The following is an 18767-nucleotide window of genomic DNA, read 5'->3' on the forward strand; positions in this document are numbered from 1 at the left end:
TCTTGGGAGACTCGCACCCAGGCTGAGAGACAGCTATCCTATCCTGTGCTCTCAGGGCCTTGGCTCCTCTAGAAACACAGCTTGTCTCACTCGCCAGCACATCAGAGCAAACAAGGAATCTGGTGTCAGAGCAGAGTTTGAACTCTGGCTTTTCAATGAGCTAATCTCAAGACAAGTGATTTGATCTCTATAAATCTCTGTTTTCTCTCTCACAGGAGGCACCAGGGAAGAGAGTGTGTGTGTCTGTGTGTGTGTGTGTCTGTCTGTGTGTGTGTGTGTCTGTGTGTCTGTGTGTGTGTCTATGCTTGTGTCTGTCTGTCTGTCTGTGTCTGTCCACGTGTGTCCATGTGTCCAGACTGCAGACCTATGTACATGTGCATATTCGGTATGGAGGGACATTTGCATCAAGAGCTTTGGGGATCCCCCAGGAAATAAGCATGTAGCTTTGGCCCCTCTCCCCATTATCTGCAATTCCAGAAGCCTGTCCCAGTGGCCTTTGGGTGACTAGAGGGACAGCCAGCCACTAGTTCACAAGGTGACTCTAGGAAATTCAAATTGTATTGAGTTCACTTTCTTCATCTGTCAAAAGGACCAAACCTAATCTTAAAGCCCCCCCGGCCTATGGATATTGTTTGCTACTGCTGTTCAGTCCCCACATTTTCCCCCGAAGGCCTGTTTTCCATCCAGGATCAAGTTTTTCTGAGGAACCATCCCATCCAGGCCAGTTCTAATATAGGCAGCGAGGGCAACATCCACAGGTTTGAGACCCCCTCACCAAGACGTCCACAGAGAACACACTGATCCCGAGTATATGTTTATTGTTGATTCTGTACGCCAAATCTATCACAAGCGGCATCTAGCAAAGGACAGACCCCCAACCCTGCCCACCAGGACTCACATTCTATAAAACACCAGGGGCCTAGAAATCTCTAAACGCAATTCCAAGCATCTGGCACTATTTGCAAAGATCGTCTAATAAAGCAAGCGTGACTGCTCTAGAACGCAGAGCAAAGGCAGTGGGAGGCAAGAACACTCACTCTTTGCTTAGGGGAAGGGCCCTGGGACTGGGTGGTGCTTCACCCAGAAGCTTCCTGCTGCCCTCTCTGTCTGAACCACACTGGTGGCTTCCTTCAGATCATCATCATTCAATGGCCAGATCTGGTTCTGACCATGGGGTCTGGGGCTGAACCTTAGAGTAGCTTGGAGCTAAGTCTAGGATACACACAAGGCCTGCTTCCTGACTCAGGTTATTGGCTTACTTTTCTATGTCTTTCCCAAGGCTGGAAGTGGATTCTGCAGTTCCACCTGGATGCCCATTGAACTGTGTGGCTGCCAGTGAGAAACTCCAAGAACCCAGCTGTATGTGTACAGCCTGTTTCCTTTGGTCTCCTGATGAAAGCCCTAGACAGCCCATGAGGCTTTGTACGGAGTTTGTCTGTTGGGCACTGCGAAGAAAAGGCCCCAACACAAAAGGATACAGGTGGGATAAATTTCACCAGGAGTCAAGAGGGTTCGAAGGAGAATGCACGTTGAGAGCCTTGAAGGGCACCCAGGCCCCAACATCCGTTAGCGCAGTGGCTCTAGCTGGCCCCTATTGGCTTTCTTACAGCCCCGACTTCCCTCCCCTCCCCACAGAAATGCTGGTGACGGTAGTCCAGAAACCAGTGAGCACAGAGGGCAAGTGAGCTGAACTCCGCACCATACCACAGACGTCTAGGGACCACAGAGCTCATTCCAGCCCCAAGAATTGAGCAAGATGCATTATCCTATTGGAAAGGGCCCTCCACCCAGTGTTCCCAGCATCTCCCTCTCTGACCAGAAGATGGAGAAAAACCGAAAGGCCCATCAGTAAGGAGCAGGTCTGATGACTCTATCTGGACACTGTAGCGGGGGGAAAGGAAAAGGCTCCCACGTCACCAGCAGCTGTACTCCTCACTCACTACCTGTGAGCTCCCAGGCAGGCCGTTAGAAGACAGCTAACTGCCTCCAGCCCAGCCTTTGGGCCAGCCAGATATATCACTGTCACGGCCAATGTCAGAAGTGGCCAGTGGTTCCAGGTTAAAACTGGCAGGGGACACTGGATGCTGTGGATTCCACCTCTCTTCACCCCTAGCCCACTCAGGCTGGACATAGCTCACAAGGAGCATCAAATGGTTGTTCTGGAGAACACAGTACTATGCCCAGCTTCCATGTGTCATAAAGCAGGCCCAGCTCCCTCTCTTCACCTCAAGGCCCACCAGCGGGTCACAGTCAGCAGAACCGTGCTCACACTCACTCTGGAGTTGGGGACAGCCTTGGTCCATGTGTACCAGATGCTATAGATACTTTGCAAACACTTTGGGTTGGCCTTGGGGAGATGACAGCTTTTGACTGACATCAGATTCCCTGGGGCAGGGTGTGCAGGTTCTCACACGCATTCCTTCTGGACTATTCTGTTAGGGGAACTGGAGGGGAGGCCTGGATATCCTGGAAGCTCTCTGTTGCCAAGACTCAAAGGGACTTCTCATTTGCCCTGTAAGCACCACTGCAGGTTGGAGATACATTACCAGATCCCTGTGGTCAGCTGACGTCCTCCTCTCTTTGATAGGAAAAACTGACATTCTCTGTTTCACTGTTTGTTTGGTTTTTGAGGGAGGGTCTTTCTACATAGCCCTGGCTGTTCTGGAATTCACTCTGTAGACCAGGCTGGCCTCGAACTCAGAGATCTGCCTGCCTCTGTCTCCCGAGTGTTGGGATTAAAGGTGTGCGCCACTGTGTTCGGTCATTTCGATGCCTTTGCTTCTGCACAGGTGTATCATTTGTCCTGAGAGAGCTTTGCCACCTTGCTCGTAACTGTTTAAAGTGTGGAAATAGACACATGTGTGGCAAGAAACACAGCCAGGGCAGATGCAGTGTGACTGTCACTCAAAGAGAAAACTCTAAACTAAACCATTCAGCTCATAACCAGAACCTAGACAGAAGGTTCTGCAGAGCCAGCCCACACCCTCATGTGACCTCCCAGCATGCCCTGCTATCTGTTGCCTGTGAATACCCTGTAGTCTAGCTACCAGCTGACTCATGTGGATGAAGAATTTGACCACAGTGCAGAAGGATTCCTGGTTTCCATTACACTTGGTTATTCAATTGGAAGATCTCATCTCGGAGCTATTTTTTCTTCCCCCAAATGGAGAACAAAAATTGGAAACAGATATGGGCATATAATACCCATAAAAGGATGAATAGAGGGGCACTGATGAGCAGCACAGGGTTTGTTGGCAGGGAGGATGCATGCTTGCACAGGCTACTGTAGTTCGGATGCTTCTGGTCTGGCCAGCTTGGTTGCCTCTTGTTCTGACTGTACCTCCATCTCTTTCACTCCTGACAGCTGGGCCACGGAGGGGTAGGAAAGATGGTGAGGATCCCTCCCTAGCCTGTGGAAAGCCAGAAAGTCCACAGCAGCTCCAGAAGTCCTTCAGAACAAGCTTGGAGTGGAGACACTGTGATACCATTTCTTGGTATCATGCTGGTCACAAAGATATCTATTCGGATTGTGAGACTTCACGGGATGTACTCTAGCACACTCCCACTTTTCTGTATGTATGTGATCCTTCAGTACAGCCCCGACTTCCCTCCCGAGAAAGGGAAAGTGTAGGGGTGAGGACAAGAACCCCAGGCTTGTGTTCTTCAGCCATTATCAATGAGCTGGTTTTCATGTTTTGAGAATTTAGCAACTGCGTAATTTTATATCACAAAGGGCTAAGATCTTCGAAGGAGAGCTTGCAGCTTTAAACGTTCTTCTCTGAAAGGCTGAACTTGTCAGAGGTACTGATGACAACTTTGCCTGAGAACAGACAGCAGAGGTGTCTTTCTGTCTTGCAGAGTGCCCTCCAAGCCAGCGAAGTGAGCTAAAAGATCCAAACTTTCTCACGGAGAGAACTTAAGTCTGCCTTTGGCAGCAGAAAAACACAGGGAGACCTCTCACTGGAGGGGACAGAGTCAAGCCACGGCGCAAAAAGAGAAGCAAGAGAAAAAAAATCACCTTATATAATACTTTGAGGCACGGGCTGTCCCGGCAGAGAACTATCTCATATTGTGAGCAGGTCTTGTCATCATTAAGTCTGCAGAGGTTGGGAGGGGCTGGGTGCAAGGAAGCTTGTTCTTGGAAGGAGTGAGGATTTGGCGGAGGGTCCCTCTGATGGATGCCGAGGCATTGACCTAGAACGAACGGTCTGGGGTTGTTTGTTTGTTTGTTTGTTTATGACCAATTAGATTTCTCTGGGAGTAGGAGGTCTTGAAATGCCTGTTTCTCTACAAAAGAGTCAGGACAAAACAGGGGCAATTTACCCCTGGGCCGTCAGAGCTTGTCTGTGTGGGCCCAGGTTTGGAAGCTGAATGATGCCGTTCTCTGGTCCTCTGGTTTCACTCTTCCCCAGCCCTGTTAGAGCCTGCTTCCCTAGCACTCATTGGGAGCCTTCATCTGCATCAGGACCGCCTGGCTCCTCCTCTTGCAGCAGCAGCAGCAGATGCAAGCAGCTAGGGAACAGGCCAGAGCAATGACGCCGATCACAATGGCGGCGATGGCCAGCCCCGTCTGGGCGTCGGTCATGCCCCACGTGTTACGGTCATCGGTGGCTTCAATGGTAGTCAGATCGGTGTAGTCTTCTACGGGTGTGATGATCTCTGTGGTAGAGGAAATGGAGGTGCTGTCGGGATAGCTGGATGACCCTGACAGATCAGAGTCTGCAAAACGTGGCACTTCCGGGTAGCTAGAACTAGATACTTCAGGACCCTGGACACTGGGCGCAGGGACATTGATATTGATGATGACAAGAGACTGGCCTCGGACGTTGGCTGGGCTGGAACACACAGGAAGAGTGTGTGTCCCCAGCCTGGCTCTGTTGAGCAGGAGCCAGTTATGAAGTGGGAGGATATCTGAGTCGCATCTCCAGGGGTTGTCATAGAGACGAAGCTCACACAGGTTCACCAAGTGATCAAAGACACCCAAGGGTAAGTTCTCTAGATTGTTGTTCTGGAGCTGGATGGTCGTGAGGCCGTTGACGTTGGCGAAGATGCTGCCGGGGAGCTGTCGGAGGCGGTTGTTTTGGAGGGAGATGTTCTGCAGGTTGGCCAGCGCCCGGAAGACATTTCCATCCAGGTCCTGTAGAGCGTTGGTATGGAGGGACAGCTCTCGCAGATTCGTCAAGCCGTTGAAGGCTCCCGGGGAGATGGAGTTGAGCTGGTTGTGACTAAGAATCAGAACCTGCAACTGGGGCAGGTTGATGAAGGTGTTGTCAGGGAGAGAGGTGATGTGGTTGTTGTAGAGCCAAAGCTCCTGCAGGTTGGGCATAGGCCCGAAGATCCCCGGGGAGAGCTCCTTCAGGGAATTGCCGAAGAGTGTGAGCTTGTTAAGCTGGGGCAGCTGCATGAAGATGCCATGAGGCAGCATCGAGATGCGGTTGTTAGACAGGTACAGTCTCTGGAGGTTGCGGTTGTTGTGGAACAGGCCAGGGGAGAGTGTGTCAATCTGGTTCTCCTAGAGGGCCAGCTCCTGGAGGTTGCCAAGGGCATCAAAAGTGCCCATGGGGATGTCCGTAAGCCTGTTCTCGTATAGCCGGAGCACCTGGAGGTTCCCGAGATGCTGGAAGACCCGAGGTGAGAGATCTCTGAAGCCGTTCTTGGCCAGGTTGAGCTTGGTGAGTCCCACCAGGTGGTCAAAGGTACCTTCGGGGATAGATTCCAGATTGTTGCCATGCAACTGGAGTTCCTTAAGATTACTAAAGTGGTAAAACAGGGCTGGCTGGATCTGAGCCAGTTGGTTATTGGACAGAAGGAGGGATTCCAGATTGTCCAGGCCATGGAAGAGACCAGGAGGCAGTATCCGTATTTTGTTGTTGGCAAGGCTGAGGTATCGCAGCGAGCCCAGGTTGCGGAAGGCGCCTGGCATGATGTTGGACAGTTCGTTCTTCTCCATCCTCAGGGCGATGAGGGCTGAGATGTTGATGAACGGGGACTCCGGGATTTCGGTGATGTGCGTGTTGAGGATCTGCAGGCTCATAGCGTTCCAGGGCAGAGGGGTCGGCACTGCTACAATTCGAGCCCCTGTGCACTCAACCTGGGAGGCCCGGGAACAGGTACACTCGCTAGGGCAGCCATAGTAGGCCCAGCCCGCAGCCCAGGCCTGGCAGCCCACCAGCAGAAGGAGATAATGTTTCAGTGGCATGGCCTGTGGTTGGGAGAGAGAAGCTGTGTGAGTCACGGTCACCTCACTGACCACCATCCTTCAGTTTCGATAGCGGTTTCCAGCCCACCTAAGTCAAAGCTTTCTCTGCTTCGGCCAGAGAGGCCCCTGGCTTTCCTACATCTGCACCCTTGCCCGAGCAATCGCCTCACCTGAAAGCTCCTCATGTTCACCCAAGTCTTCCCCAAGGGTCAAGTTCAAGGGCAGCCATCCTTAAGAAGTTTTCTAGATCTGATCAGTGGGTATTAGTCACCCCCTTGGCGCGGGTAATAACCCCACTGACCTCTGCTGCTGCTGCCGTGGCACAGACAGCTAAGCTTAGGTGGGAATTCATCTGTCTCTTTCCCTAGTTAACAAGCTTTTTAAGGGTGCTCTCCTATAATCCTACAGGTTGCTAAGATAGAAACTGTATCTTTAAATATATATTATATTTTTAATCAAGTCTGTGAGAAATTCACGCATCTGTATTTCAATCATATTCACTCTCCACCCCCTCCACTCCTCCTCCAAATTCCTCCTGGATCCACGCCCACCTTTCCACCCACCTTTCCACCCACCTCATCCCCATTCATGCCCCATTCATGTCCTTTTTTTTTTTTTTTCTCTGTTCAGAACCACTGAGTGCGATTTGTGCTGCCCAGGTGCACATGGGCATGGGGCCATCCACAGGAGCCTAGCCTCCCTTCCCTACCAGGGCCCGCACCCTCAAATAGAACTGACCGTCTCTCCCTTAGCAGCCATGAGCTTTCAACAGCCCCTCAACCAGGGGTGGGCGCTCATAGCCTCCCCCCCACCCCACCCCCACCTCCCACCCGCCCCCCTTGCTGGAACGTTGACTGGCTTGACTTTGTGCAGGTCTTAGGCAGGCAGCCAGCCGCAGCTGTGGTGAGTCTGTGACAGGTCCTTCCCTACCTAGGGCTCTCACAGCCTCCCTGTACCCTCTTCAGTGATACTCCCCAAAGAACTCTGCCATATAACCTCTGCCGCTCCCAGGACATGAACAAGACAGAGCACAGCCTTGTTGGAAGGACCGGAAAGGGAAGGAATATCAGTCAGTATAGCAATAGGGTCTGAGCCTGGGGGATGTTTGGGCCACAGGGAAGGGCAGCGAGGGCCAGCAGAGGGAGGTAACACTAACTGCAAGGAGCTCTTCCTGCCCTCCCTCCTGCCCCCGCCCTACCAGCCCATCGCCGCCACCATCACCACCCTGGCCCTTCCTCAGCCTGGCCATATGTGCTTCATTTAGATTTAATCCAAGCCACCTTCTGATAAGAAGCCGCCGTCTGTACCACAGGCTGCCTGTCTGGAAGAAGTAACTGGGCCTCAGCTGCTGCCTAGGGTGTGGCTTCTGGTGTGAGTCTTGGTTCCCACAGAGAAACACTGGGTGGCCTGGAGTGAGTCCCTGAAATCAGAGACACACGTAAAGCTGAAGGGTACGGGTGGGTCCAGATGTCTCCTCGGGCACGGGCTTGGGGTGTGAAGTCACCTACGGCAATGCTAGACACAGAGCCATGGACCCAGTTCCCTATGTGGATATTTAAGGTACTGTTTGGCCTCGAATGAGAGTTCTCAGGCCTCAGACTTCAGCTTCGTCATCTGCTAAGTGGGGGAGATGACCTCTGTTTTCTCTTGGGGCTGTTGTGCAGGTTAGATGGGAGAGCAGACTCAAAGGCACCCTATGTGCCCAGCTTACCCATAGCATATACTCATGGGCCCCCAAAAGGCAGGAAGCCCTCAGAGTGTCTCTAGTCTGGCATTCTTGGCCAAGGGACTAAGGATTTTTGTGTGTAGACTTGAGTGGCAGGATCTCTGTCCGCAGTTCAAAGGAGCCTATAACTCCTGAGGCCTAAGGAGTTGCTACCTTTCATGATTTTATGGGGAGGCAGGAAGCCGGGAAACTGAGGCTCCAGTCTTAAGGCTCCAGTCTCCAGGCCTCCAGGTGAGGATTCTGAGTGGCACGCAGTGCCTCTCCTAAGGGGCACAGCTGATGAGCACAGGCAGGGATGACAGTGGGCACTCAAGGCACACACTGGGCGAGGGGGGAGGGCACTCTGCAGCTTCTCTGGGTGCTCTGAGATGATGGGGTCCTGAGCCCAGCTCCCCACCCCGACCTGGGCTTCCTATACCTGTCCTTTGTCCCCCAACAAAAAAAAAAAAAGCCGCTGAGAAACAACCTACTTATCTCCCACCCACACGGACCTCAACTTTTCATTTATTCACAGCCCTTTCTAGCTCTGGCCTGCTGCACTTTCACGAAGGGCTTGCCTAAGTATATATAACTGTGGGGGAAGGAAAAAGAACAGCATGGCCACTCAAGTCGCTGCAGACCACATGTAAACAGCGCGTCAGGTCCAGAAAGACGAAGAGGAAACGCTTAAACAGAGGACAGGCAGAGCCAGGCACAGTGGCTCACGCCTGTGATGCTACCATTAAGGAGTCTGAGGCAAGGAGATCTCTGCAACTCCGAGGCTAGCCTGGGCTATAGAGGGAGACCTTGTCAAAAAGAAACAAGAAAGGCCGGGCGGTGGTGGTGCACACCTTTAATCCCAGCACTCGGGAGGTAGAGCCAGGAAGATCTCTGTGAGTTCGAGGCCAGCCTGGGCTACCAAGTGAGTTCCAGGAGAGGCACAAAGCTTCACAGAGAAACCCTGAAACGAAAAACCAAAAAAAAAAAAAAAGAAAAGAAAAGAAAAGAAACAAGAAAAATTAAAAAAAGTCTGGGTACAGAGAGTTCTGTCAGCTCCATGCTGGGTGGGTGGAGACAGGTGCATCCTGGGAGCTCGCCAGCTGGACAGCCAACCTGGCAGAACGGTGGAGCTCCAGGGTCAGTGAAAGACTTTATCTCAAAAATGAAGGTGGCGTGCTGTCGAGGTAGACACGTGCCGTTGACCTCTGGCCCCCACGTGTGCTCCCAAAGGCACAAGTTTGGCTCCGTACCGGCAATAACAAGGAAACGATGCTGCTACAAAAGCTCACGTGATCTTAGACAGTCTCAAGAGAAATATGGAGTGTGGCAGGCAGGGAGGAGGTGACGGCCTTAACTCTACACACCCCTCCCGCTCACCCCCCTGAGCAGGCCCTTCTTACTGCACCGTGCTCAGTTCCACTCTGAACTCCAAGGCCAATGACAAACTGGTTTCTTTTTCCTTTTTTTTTTTTTTTGGTTTTTTGAGACAGGGTTTCTCTGTGTAGTTTTGGTGCCTGTTCGGAATCTCGCGTTGTAGCCCAGGCTGGCCTCGAACTCACAGAGATCCGCCTGGCTCTGCCTCCTGAGTGCTGGGATTAAAAGCGTGAGCCACCACCGCTCGGTGACAAACTGGTTTCTTAAGGAACTCCTAGAGCAGTGATTTTCAACCTTCCTAATGCTGTGACCCTTTAATACAGTTCCCCATGTTGTGGGGACCGCCCCCTCCAACCATAAGATTATTTTCATTGTTACGTCACACCTGTAATTTCGCTCCTGTAAGGCTAATATCTGACATTCAGGGTGTGACCCCTGTGAAAGGGTTGTCTGACCCCCACAAAGGGGTCACAGGCCACAGGTTGAGGACCAATGGCCTAGAGCCTGGTGAGAGGCCATAGAAACTAGACCGTCTGAGCATCCATTGAAGGAGCCACAGATTAGCCAGAAGCAGACAGAGAATCCTCGAGCCTTTCCTGCGTGTGAAAAAACTGCCATGGGATAAAAGAGGCAATGCAACTCCAGACACCAACACTAGTGTGCCAGGGGCGTGGCACAGCAGAGTTCAGCTCACACTTGGTGTGCACAGTCTCACAGAGGCAGCACGCTCCATGCTCAAGCCTAGCTGAGCACTTTTAGACTGAGGTGGAGAGCAGACTCCTGCCCTGAGCAAAGCGGTCCAGTGGAGAGGACAGCGGATGTCCAGCCCATGGCTAAGATTTCAGGTTCGAGGGCTGAGTCCCCGAGAGTGGAAATGAGAACCACCCATCTCCCAAGAGGCTGGGCCATCAGGGTTTGTGTCTGTCCGTCCCCTTGGTGAGACTCACCCCTGGCTGAGGCTCAACTGCTCCTGGTGCTGTCTGAACTACTTATTTTTCATAAATATCCTTTTGCCCAGCTCCAAGGATGATGCCGTGGCCCAAGTAATGGAGGGCGATTACGTGCCCATCACTTAGAAGGTCTGCCTGTTACCTTTTCCTGTAGGAAGCAGCTTCCTTGAGGACCATCTTTCCAGCTAGGCAGAGGGCGAGGGGGGGGAGGGGCGGATCAGGCCAGCCCAGTGGAGACTCTGAGCTCCTGGGGAGACACTTTGTAGCCTGGGAGGAAAACCAGAGGTAATTCCCTGTGGGAACAGACACTGTTGTCTAAAATGGACCACACTCAGCACAACAAATATTGCCAAGAATTCCCCCAATGTCTTTTTATAAATCCTCCTTGTCTGCTGAGCCCACCCAGGCCTGCAGGCAGCTGTTTCCAGTTTTCCAGCGGTTGTTACAGCTGGTGCCCCCTCCCCCACCTGCCTGCCCCTGACCACCTGCAGAGAACACCGCAAAGTCCCACAAAGAGGGAGCACTCAAAGCCGGCCTGGGACTAGGCCTTGAACTCTTGGCAGTACTGCAGGCCCTGGCCCTCGGCCTCAAGGAGCCAGCATCTGTGGGCCTAATAGCCCACGCTGCCCAGTGCTGCTTGGCAGCCGTGACAATGGCAGTTAAAGGCCCTCAAAGCTGCCCTAATTACAGCTTCCTCCTCCAGGCATCGAGCACGTCCTCAATCATGTCAGCCAGTCCCTGGGGAGGGGGTACACCTGGCGTCAGTCAGATCCGCATAGTCAGAGAACCGGGCAGACAGACAGACAGAAGGACAGGTGGCTCACCTGGACATGGACGCGGGCCCTCCCCAGGAGTGGAAACGATTGAACAGGGTGCTGGCTGTGGGTCTCTTTGCAGAAACACCCTGTGACTCACGAGCGAACACATAATTAGCCTTGAAGCCCTGGGCTTTGCTGGTTGGGAGCTGGGCTTTCTTGGACTAGTACCGTCATTCCGGTTCACTAAACACCGTGTTCCCTGGAAAGAGACTTTTGAAGAGCGCCAGGGGGACCCCTCTTCTACAGTAGTCTTGACGCTAACAACCCGAGCTTAGGTAAACACTGCAGGCCTCATATCCCCTTCTGTAAAAGTTTCCAAAACTCTTGGAGCTCTAGTGTGGTTTCTGCTGAAGGCAGAAAGGAGCCTGGAGTGAAGACAGCGTGCTCCTATCCCCTCTTCCCCGCGAAGAGCCGCCTGGCTAGGCCCCACTTACATGCCAAGGCTTGAAAACCCTGCTTCCTCAAGCCTGTTTCCAAAGTTTCCCCGGCAGGACAACCCTGCCAGTTAGTCCCTGTCTGTTCACACAGCCCAAGACCTGAGAGGACCCTCCAGGGCTTCTCTGCCCTTCCCCTGCATCTGAGGGGATTGAGGTCCACAAAGAGGATCTCCCTTCATGCCTGTGACACTCCCAGAAGATGGCTTCCTAACCAAGGCCTCTTCTGGAGTGAGACAGACCCTAGGCCACGCAAAAGAGAGGCCAGGCTTGGGCCTGCCCTCATTCCCACCCAATGTGTCCTCAGTCTGGCTGCTCTTTGGTGCAGTCTGTCAGAGAGACTGGACCTGGGTGGAGCTCAGTCCTCAGGGTCTCTCTCTCTCTCTCTCTCTCTCTCTCTCTCTCTCTCTCTCTCTCTCTCTCTCTCTCTCTCACATGCACAAACACACAGCTTCAGTCCTCAGGGTCTCTGTCTCTCTGTCTCTCTCTCTGTCTCTCTCTCTCTCACATGCACACACACACAGCTTCAGTCCTCAGGGTCTCTGTCTCTCTGTCTCTCTCTCTCTGTCTCTCTCTGTCTCTGTCTCTGTCTCTCTGTCTCTCTCTCTCTCTCTCTCTCTCTCTCTCACACACACACACACACACACACAGAGCTTCAGTCCTCAGGGTCTCTCTCTCTGTCTGTCTGTCTCTCTGTCTCTGTCTCTCTCTGTCTCTCTCACACACACACAGAGCTTCAGTCCTCAGGGTCTCTCTCTCTGTCTCTCTGTCTGTCTCTGTCTCTGTCTCTCTCTCTCTCTCTCTCACACACACACACACACACACATCTGATCTGATCTCCTAGCATCACTACTGTGACTGTGAAGTGACCTAATATGGACCAGACACTAAGAATGGTTCTGGGAACAAAACGGGTTCCCAATAAAAGTGAGGGGCAGTTATTGCTAGCTTGTTGTTGAGCAAAACCGGGTCTCTGGAGGCTCTAGGTTGGGCTGAGGCCTAGACTCACACACATGAACTCCCATTCCTGTGCACACAGGCCACACTCATGAGTACCTAGAACGTGGTCTAGACTACCTGAGAACCCACACTCACAGCTTGTGTCATTCAGCCACCAAGAACAGAGGAAGACTGGGAATGGGGGAGACTGAATACTCTTCCACCAGCTGGGCACAGCTCCTGGTTTGCCTCCCCACCTGGAGTCTCCGGCTTGTACTGGTTGTGCCTAGCAGCTGTTTCCAAATATAGGTCATGGAATCCAGGACACCACTGGTACAAGAGTCTTTTGAAGTCATCTGGTCAGACCATTTGGCTGCCTCATAGATGAGAAATTGATGGGTCCATAGAGAGGAAGGGACTCACCCAAGGTCACACAGGCAACTGAAGACTCAACACAGAGCCTGGTGAACCCATGGACCTCATCATGAGGCTACCACAGGGCCTATAGTCTGTGTGGGCTCCCACCTCGGGCAGTGTGGGGGAGAGGGAGGAGACGCCTTGCTCCTCCCCGTAACCTGATTGGCCCAAATACAACCACCCTCCACCATCCAGCATTATTAGCCACACCCAAGTCCTCCCCCAACTCATTCCGCAAGTGACTTTCTACTCTAAGGCTGCACTGATGATGTGTTGTTAAGGGTTAACGGAAGAGGGGAGAGAAGGTTCAGAAGGGGGGCACCGGAAGGGTTGAGCCTGGTAATCAGCACACACAGCCCATGATTTAGGAATACTCTACTATCGGGGACTAAGGGGGTCCAGCCCCTCGATAGTCCCCTCCCAGGGTCCGGGAAGAATCTACAACCAGCTGATAATTAATCTTTGATGAGAAGAAATGAATCTATGTACACGAAACTCCTTAGTCCATACACTTTATTATTCTGTGTCAGTTACAAGCTTATATTCTGCGCTCATATTTAGGTCTTTTCTTGCCTGATTTCTCTCTACACTTGTCCGCGGTCCCCTCTGGGTTCTATCTTAATTCCTTCATCTTGTTCTGCCCCTTCTAGGGTCTCATCCATCTTGTTCCTTCCCATATCATCTTTTCTCCCATCTCCTTCTCTCTCCTCATCTCGTTCTTCCTCATCTTGTTGTTCCCCATCTGGCTCATCCTCATCTTCCATCTCATTCCTCTAGTACTCTCTTCTAGCCCTTCAATCTAGTTCTTCCCCATCTCAGTTTGTTCCTCTCAAGTTCTTACCCGTCTAGTTCTTCCATTCTCTTTTCTCTTCTCCGCCCTCTGCCCTGGAAGTCTCGGTATATAAAAGGAGGGTCCGAGCTAAATTGTGTAAAGTTATTACTTAACTTCCACCTGACCTAGGCAGTGTCTCCTTGTGGAATTTACCTTAAGTCAGGAGACTTGTATGTGGGCTGTTATCACTGTTAGTCCTCGGAAATTGGGCGACCACCTGGGCGGTGTCTCCTTGTGGAATTTACCTTAAGTCAGGAGACTCGCCTGTGGGTGGTTATCACTGTTAGTCCTCAGAAATTGGGCAACCACCTGGGTGGTGTCTCCTTTAGTCCTTGAAAGTGGCTAGGGGAGATATCTGATTCCAGAGAAAGCCTTTCCTGAGGCTGTTCTCCAAATGCCTGGAATGTGTATGTCTAGAGAGTGATCAGTCCACATTGTTAGCCGTTCTTAGGGAAAAGTCAATTGGGAAAACTATGAAGGCACACATGATTTTCATAACAGAAGACAGCTGATATATAACAAGCCAAGTAACACCAAAAACTCCTTGGGATTTGGCTTCCTCTGGAGGAATTCCCTGATTCCTCCAGGTAGTGACTTTGCCATAACCAGCTGAGTTCTTATGATATATTCCTGCGGCCCGCAGCACTCTACCCCAGACACAAAGACCCTTGAATTCCACAGCAAGGCTGTCCCAACCTCATCCTCTAGGGCCCTTCAAAGCCAAAATATTGTTCATTGTTTTCGTTTGGTTTTTTTAAAAAAGAGAATGAATAAGAAAAAGCAGTTCCTCCCCAGGCGCTCTGTGGAGACCCTCCCAAGCCTGGGGCCGGCCTAGACTGGCTTCCTGCAGAGGCCAGAGCAGGACTGTAATTCGCTAAGCAAGAGCTGGAAGAGCACACACTGCCCAGCACAATGGCGAGAGTCGGGGAGTAGGGTCCTTCTATAAGAAGACACAGAGTACAAAGATGCTCCTTCCCAGCATAGCCCCTTAGATCTGAAGCAGAGGGAAACGGTGTGGTCTCTGATCAGAACATCTCAGAAGCAACTTCTGCCCTTGTGTCCCACAGCCAAGGCAGGCACTGGAGCGGGCAGCTTCAGTGGCTCTACTGTGGTCGGGAGTCAGGGAAGCAAATTGTCATCTGTAATCACAGCTCTCGTGTGTTTGCTGGCAGGACAAAGTCTGGGCACCGTCTTTCCCATCTCTCTCATTTCTGCACATCTGGATCTATTTCCACTCATGCCTCACGTCCCTCCCTTTACAGAGCTAATCTGGGCAGTCCCCCCCGGCAGCCTTGGGAAGACCCTTCCTATACTTGCTGTGGGGTCTCCTCAGAACTCTTCCTGGCCACGACCCTCTCACATGCCTTCCCTGCCACTGTCGCTGCTGAGACCAACAGCTGACTCATGACCACAGGAAAATTGGACTGTCTGGCCCCGAATTTACTCCAGATGTTCAGGCGATGCAGAAAGAAAGAAGACCCCGTAAGGGAATGTCCAAGTCCCAGAGCAGGGGCCCCCACACATCTGGGAGCTGCCTTCTATAGGTAATGCCAGCTAGACACCCTGGAAGAGATGCCAGCGTGTGGCAGGCAGCACTCAGCACCTGGGGTACATGTGTCATCACGGGAGTCACAGTCTGCCCTGCAGTAGCGCATTCAGCCCTAAAGGCTGAAAGGTCCAGAAGGCTCTGCTTTTCCACAGTTGGTTCCTGTGCTCGTGGGCAGAGACACAGGTAAGGATTAGGACCCACACAGTCAGCCATGGCTAGAGCAGAGTGCTTGCTCAGCATGCTTGAGGTCCTGAGCTTGATCCTCAGCACCAACACACACACACACACACACACACACACACACACACACACACACACACACACACACACGGCACCTGATTCTCATCACAAACCTACCTCCAGCTACTCCTTCTCAAACTCATCAGCTCCCCTGACCTAGGCCCTATGACACTTTTAGGTGACCAGAATGGGATCATCTAAGCCACACACAGAGCGAGAACCTGGACATCTAAGCCCACAGCTGGATTCCAAACTGGCACTCCTAAATAGAGACTGCACATCTGCTCGGAGTCCCGCGGGTAACACCGTCAATCTTTGACAGTGAGAGAGCTGATTTCTCTCAGGCAGAAACCCTGTGAGGCAAAGTTCACCATCCTGGACAGATGTGCAAGGGCACCTGTAAGCCACCACCTCAGTAGGTGCAAAAGAAATTATACAGGTTCCAACAGCTGGAACCTAGGAGAAACTCCTGTCCTTGTGAATCTGATATCCTGGAGGAGGTAAACCGGTGCTTTAGTCAACTTTCAACAAACTCCCTGCAGGTCAAAAAGCTCTCCCTGCTGCACCCCAAACTGACTCCACAGACTGTCAAGACAAGGGAAGCAATCAGGGAGTCAAAATATACAGCTAGATCCTGGGACAGGGGCGTTGGGGGCGGGCTCGCCCAGAGCCTGCGGCAGGCTGTACCTGTCCAGGTCCTCGGAGCGGAGCGTCCCAGGCACGCGCCAGCCCTGCCCCTTCTGGAGTCTCTCCCGGGATCCTATGGTCAGCCGGGAGGTGGGGAGCAGCCGGGAGGGAAGGACGGGCACCCACTTACCAGCAGCTCCACGCGGCTGCCGGGTCAACAAGAGGGAGCCGGTGAGGAGAGGAGGAGGACCCGGCGGGCTCAAGGCTGCAGCATGAGTGAGGGACTTCTGGGTCCTCCCTGTCATTTAAACATCCCCTCGTGAGTCACCGCAGGGGGCAGTGTCGGCCTGCGGGGCGGGGCAGCCCGACTCTGGGCGCATCATCACGGAACTGCGTTCAAGCTCAAGGGGTGTTCTTCGACTGAACTTGAAAATAAGCTTCTTCTCCCGCCCCTGGCCTCCCTCCCCCGCTCTTCCCCATCGTCTTGGGACTCGTGTTCTGTGTCCACTGCGGTGCTGGACGGGGAGTCTCTGAGGGGCTGAGACCATGCGCTTGCCTTCGGCACCAGCCCAGGGATGCTCAAAGTCCTGTTTCTATGGCCTTTGAGTAGTCCACTCTCCTCTTCCTCCTCCCCTCCCTCTCCCTTCCCTTCCCTCTATTTCTAACTTTTTATATAGAAATAGCTCCCATCTTACAGAAAACATGTGGGAACAATGATAAGGAATACTCAGATACTTCACCCAACTCAGCCACTGCTAACATTTTAGAAAAGGCATTTCCTTTAAGTTCCAAGGAAGAATATGATTTCTTCTGCCACGTCTCTCCTCAAAAGCAGCATTTCATGTCCCTCTGAGGCCACCTTCTGCTCCTAGGCTGCTGCCCCAGAGGGGCTTGTACGCCATGGCCATGGCCCTGGGCTGTGACAGCCATGGAGGTGGTCACTGAGAAGGAGGGCTTCTCTACACGGTTCACCCCTGCGCCACAGCCTGAGCGAGCGTGCCCCTACCTGCTCCTACCCCAGTAGGGAGCCAAGATACTATTTCTATTCAAGGTGTGTGTGTGTGTGTGTGTGTGTGTGTGTGTGTGTGTGTGTGTGTGTGAGAGAGAGAGAGAGAGAGAGAGAGAGAGAGAGAGAGAGAGAGAGAGAGAGAACCTGGGGAGATGACAGAGGAGTCACAATTAGGGAGGGGGCGGCCAGATTTCAGCTTCTTTTCCATGAGCGGCCCTCAAACAGAGCAGGAGCCACCGACAGACTGCAGGCAGGGGCCCTGGCTCAGTTTCCCTTCTCCACCAAGCGGCGAGAGTGATGTTTGCACCCAGCCCCTGGTGGAAGGCCAAGAGCCTTAATTAATGTTTGCAGGGCGCTTTGAGAGCTGCCATGAAAGGCGGACATAAAAGGGCGGTGTTATTACTGAAGCAGTGATTTGGGTGGTCAAGCCTTACAGCCTGAATCACGCCTCGACCGTGGCACCATGAATCACAGCCAGAAACAAAAGTGCCCTGACTATTAAACGAGGAGCCGGAGAGCGCTGCCACCACACCCCCAGCCCCAGCTCCCCAACCTCAGCCTCCTTTCCCACCGATATTCCACAGGAGAGCACCTTCTTCCTTCTCACCCCCAACCTCGGAGCCTCCGTGTCTTGACCCCAGGGACGTCGACTTCCTGCCCGCGGACCTTGAATAATAAGAATAGTCCCCTCGTCTTGTTTCCTTCCTCCAGTCCCCACACACAGTCACTGTGCCGGGCTCTGTGCTGAGGGTGGTCAACAGTGGGGACATCTAAGGGTGGCCATTTAAGCAGCGCAGCTGTAAGGTGGGTGTCCCGAGGGACTTGTGCTGCGTTCCTATATTGCTTCTGCCACACCTTGTTTTTCAGCCAGACCGTGGTGACATTCAGGGCCGGGTGATGTTTTTCTGTGGAGCTGCCCAGGGCTTTGCAGGATAGGATGCCAAAGAGCAACTCTGGCCCTTACCCTCTAAAAGCCAGTGACATCACTTGTGTAGTGTTAACAACAACAACAACAACAACAAAATGTCCCTTAGACGGTGCCAAATGTCGCCTCCCATGGGGAGGGGTGGGGGAGAACTATGGGCCCATCAATGGCTCTCTATACTGTAAATGAAGCAATTAATGCCAACCCAAGACCCAGGCCAGTGCTGACTCCCCAGAGGTCACACACCAAGGGGCAGAGCGGGGACCCAAATTGATGGCTTCTGTGCTGTTCATATCTCCATGGGACTCATTGCTCTGACAGGCATGACTTTGACAGGTAAAAACACCGCGCTATTTAGACAGGCTGTGTGGAGGAAGAACTGTGACCAGATGGGGGGAGTGAGGTGGGCAGAGTATGAGGACAGAGCAGTCCTGGGGTAAGGGTAGAAGGATTTGCAGACATGGTGCTGAGACTCAGTGGAATGGGTGAGGGAAACCATTAAGGCAGAGCAAGGAAGGCACTTGGCCAAACGTCACGTTTGAAGCCCAGATCTGTGATGGAGTCGAGGAAGCCTGGACTGTCTCCCGGAGGAGTGGGGGGCCTTGCAGGCAGTGGGGGGCCGCCAGAAGCACTGGAAGGGGTAAGAAGCATGAGGAGAGCCAGCGGTAGGATGCTGGTATGGGGAGAGGGTGCCAAGTTTCCAGCCCACTTGATAGCACGTGGCTGATGTACAGTGACCAGGGCATGCG

The 18767-nt window shown here is 52.8% G+C and overlaps 1 protein-coding gene across 1 annotated transcript; it reads right to left on the bottom strand.

Annotated features, from left to right (window-relative positions):
• Window positions 1-808: 808 nt before the first annotated feature.
• On the bottom strand, window positions 809-16543 carry Lrrc15 (leucine rich repeat containing 15). Its single transcript, XM_052740522.1, is given in 2 exon segments — window positions 809-6202; window positions 16275-16543. A coding segment is annotated over 1 exon segment (1767 nt). The 5' UTR covers window positions 6200-6202; window positions 16275-16543; the 3' UTR covers window positions 809-4432.
• Between the last annotated feature and the right edge of the window lie 2224 nt (window positions 16544-18767).

This window comes from Peromyscus californicus, unplaced genomic scaffold, assembly GCF_007827085.1.
Source record: "Peromyscus californicus insignis strain IS unplaced genomic scaffold, ASM782708v3 Scaffold_16__1_contigs__length_79575227, whole genome shotgun sequence".
In the NCBI taxonomy this organism is placed as follows: domain Eukaryota; kingdom Metazoa; phylum Chordata; class Mammalia; order Rodentia; family Cricetidae; genus Peromyscus; species Peromyscus californicus.